General features: G+C 38.0%; 1 protein-coding gene across 1 annotated transcript; it reads left to right on the forward strand.

Annotated features, from left to right (window-relative positions):
- The first annotated feature begins 920 nt into the window (after positions 1-920).
- Positions 921-1,706, forward strand: LOC110906194. Its single transcript, XM_022151424.2, has 2 exons — positions 921-1,262; positions 1,373-1,706. The coding sequence occupies exons 1-2, from the start codon at positions 1,065-1,067 to the stop codon at positions 1,583-1,585; spliced, it is 411 nt and encodes a 136-aa protein (XP_022007116.1). The 5' UTR covers positions 921-1,064; the 3' UTR covers positions 1,586-1,706.
- The last annotated feature ends 1,440 nt before the right edge of the window (positions 1,707-3,146 follow it).

Raw genomic sequence — 3,146 nt, forward strand, 5'->3', positions numbered from 1 at the left:
ACAACTCAAATGGGGTTGAGTACCAGGTGAAAACGTTAAACAAGTCCTCTTAACACAACTTTTATTAAATAACCGGTGCAACAAAGATTATTATTATTACAATATAGTTGTAATTAACTACCTATTTGATCCGTTTGAGATAAGAGACAAATCACATGGTTTAGCGACTCATCTTTTGCTTATTCTAGCATCTGTCAATTTAGGAAAACCAAGATTGTAAAACATATTTTATTCCTGTTCTTTGTAGGTTATCGAGAAAGTTTTGCTAGCCCTCAATGGCACATTGAGCCAAATCGCCTTCCGTGTGACAACCATGGATGTCTCAGACATGACCATGAGAATTGAAAGGTCGTCTACTTATGACTAGGACAAGGCCGCCACAAGCAACTTTTGAAGGTTTGTAAAATGAAAATAATCAAATTATCTTTTATCCGTTATATAAGGTTTAATGTCGTCGGGAAAGGTGATTTGATGAAGGTTATACGAAGCCACTAGGTATTGTTTCTCGAATGGTTGGTCTGCTATGGTTCGTGATTTGGTCTGGAGGATAAAGATGTTATTGTTTTCCATGTTGTTGATGCTCAGACGCTAAAGTTCACTCATTTTAAGGCTGATTGTCTTTCCGGTGTTAAAAACAAGTTTTTTTGTAGAGATGTTATTTCCCGAGAACGGTAACTTGGTAAATTATACCTTACTACTTAGGATGAAGAACCAACTGACCTTTTTATTGACGATTGCATTTATTCTTTATTTAGTGGTTGCCGAAAGAGTTTATGAACAGGTATTTCAAAACCGACACTTTGGACGATAACTTTACAATTCGTTTTGGAGGTACATACATGTGGAATGTCAAAGTGAGTAGGCTCTGGGGATCGAACTACTTCATTCAATATTTCTCACAAATCAACAAAGAGCTTCATCTCATATCAGGTGATGTAATCGTTTTTGAGTTGGTAGCAAGACGTATTTTCAACATTCTGGTTTTCCGTCCTAATGGAATATAGGCTGTTGTTCCCGAGGTTGTTAATAGTGTTGGTGTTGAAGAAGAGGAAGGCACATAACAAATGGATGTTAGTGAAGATTTGTTATTAGACGACGAAAATCAAGACATGGAAGATGACATTGTAGACGTTGAACATGATGTGCCAGCCATTGTAGCGGATCCTGTGTTGGAACCAGACTTTGTTGACGTTGCACATATTCCGGCCGTTGTTCATCAAGCCAACCAATACGAACTAACATGGTGTCCATCTTTTCGTTTTGTAAGTTTTTTATATTCTAAATGCTTTATTTTAATATTATGTAACGCTTTGAAGTTTGTATTTTGTTTATTAGTTTTTTAATTTGTTTATTTTATCGGACTGTAATGCAGCGGTTCCAAAAGGCATTTGCAGCAAATGTAGATATGTCTGTCCTTGATGAGATGGTAGTTCAAACTGAAGACGGGTTTTCAATGACACTAGAGATCCGGCAAGAAACGGCACATTGGAAAATGCTGCAGGCTGGGTTGGAAAATGGAGCTCAGTTTTTGCTCCGATATTATAGGGATCAAAACACGTTGCGAATTCTTAATCCGAACCCCTAGGTGATGTATCTATTGACAGATAGCGTCAGAAGTAAACAACTAATATCGTTACCAAGCATGTCGTATGTGTGGTAACAGTTTTGGAACAATTATTACTATATATGTTTTGTTTACAAAAACTTAATGTGTAACGAACATTATGTCGGTGTACTTTTGGGACGTGCTCAAGTGTCTCAAAATATTATATTTAACAATCAAAGTTTAACGGTTCTACGTTTAAATTATTTTATATGTTTAGTTGGTGTTTAACCACCCGCGAAAGTCGCGGGGTCTTAGGCTAGTTTAACTCTAAATAAAAATAGCATTTAGTTCTCTTGGTATGTGTTCTCATGATAGAAGTTGGAAAAAACTTATCATTAATAAAGGCAAATATTATAATTATAATAAGCTAATAAAGTATTCAAATAAGAGATGAGTCATGCACTCGTGTCATTAGCGGAGTCGATGTATCCTTATTACATCAATGAATGAATTTTGAAATGACATTGATTTGGATTTCTTAACTAGAAAAATGCGATACATATATAACTGCTTTTGACATGACGTGCAAATAGATTGTAAGTTTCTTTTTCATCATCGAGATTACTTTAGAAACTTAATTTATACACTTTGTTTGTACGTATGCATAACCACCACGGGCTTACCCATCCTAAAAATATGGGCCGGTATGAGGCTTGGGTTGGGGGAAAACGTCCAAACCACCACTCCGAGTGGGTTTGAGTTGGGGCGTGGCCCAAGAGGCGGGGGTTTGAAGTCGGGCGTGGGGCGGGTCTAGCAAGGTGACATGGTCAGGGGCGGATGTACTATATATTAAGGGGTGGCGTCCGCTACGGTTTGGCGTTCCAGCGGTAGTGTAAAATTAGTGTAAATTTTGGAAAAATTTGACGTTTTTTCGATTTCGTTACCGCTTATTTATAAAACGTGACCGCTTGGCGCGAATCCTAGATCCGCCACTGGACATGGCGGGCTCTCAATCGCAAATTTAAACTGGCCGTTGGGGGCAGTATTTAAAAAAAATTCCTTTATAAATACCTTACCAAATTTAACATTTTTCTCACACAATATCAAACACATAAAACACAATCTTGCCATGAGTTCTTCAAGTTCAAGTGTATCGTCATCATCATCTGACGATGGTGCGGAAATATTTCTACAAATGATCGCGGCGGTGGTGAAAGCTATCGTGGAAGATGAAGACGATGTGGAAGAGACTCCGCACCTAAACAGAGGAGAAGGTACATCACTCATGAACGGCACACCGCTAACAATTTGTTGGTAAGCGATTACTTCTCGGCGGAACCTAAGTATGATGAAAAAATGTTTGGACGTCGTTTTCGTATGAGTAGAAACTTATTTTTAAGGATATCTAGAGATCTTGAGGAGAAGTATGTTTATTTCCAACAAAAACCGGATGTAACCGGGTAATTAGGATTCAGTACGTGGCAAAAGGTCTCGGCCGCACTTAGGCAGTTAGTGTACGACAATAGTTCGGACATTATGGATGACTATTTAAAAATGTCTGCACGTGTAGCTAGAGAAAGTCTTCAAAACTTTTGTTCGT

The sequence above is a fragment of the Helianthus annuus genome, chromosome 14 (genome assembly GCF_002127325.2).
Source record: "Helianthus annuus cultivar XRQ/B chromosome 14, HanXRQr2.0-SUNRISE, whole genome shotgun sequence".
Lineage (NCBI taxonomy): Eukaryota > Viridiplantae > Streptophyta > Magnoliopsida > Asterales > Asteraceae > Helianthus > Helianthus annuus.

Bases quoted from the DNA above. Each gene is read 5' to 3' on its own strand.
- LOC110906194 (XM_022151424.2), top strand. From the start codon at position 1,065: ATGGATGTTAGTGAAGATTTGTTATTAGACGACGAAAATCAAGACATG. The intron at 1,263-1,372 runs GTAAGTTTTTTA...ACTGTAATGCAG, and splicing joins GGTGTCCATCTTTTCGTTTT to CGGTTCCAAAAGGCATTTGC.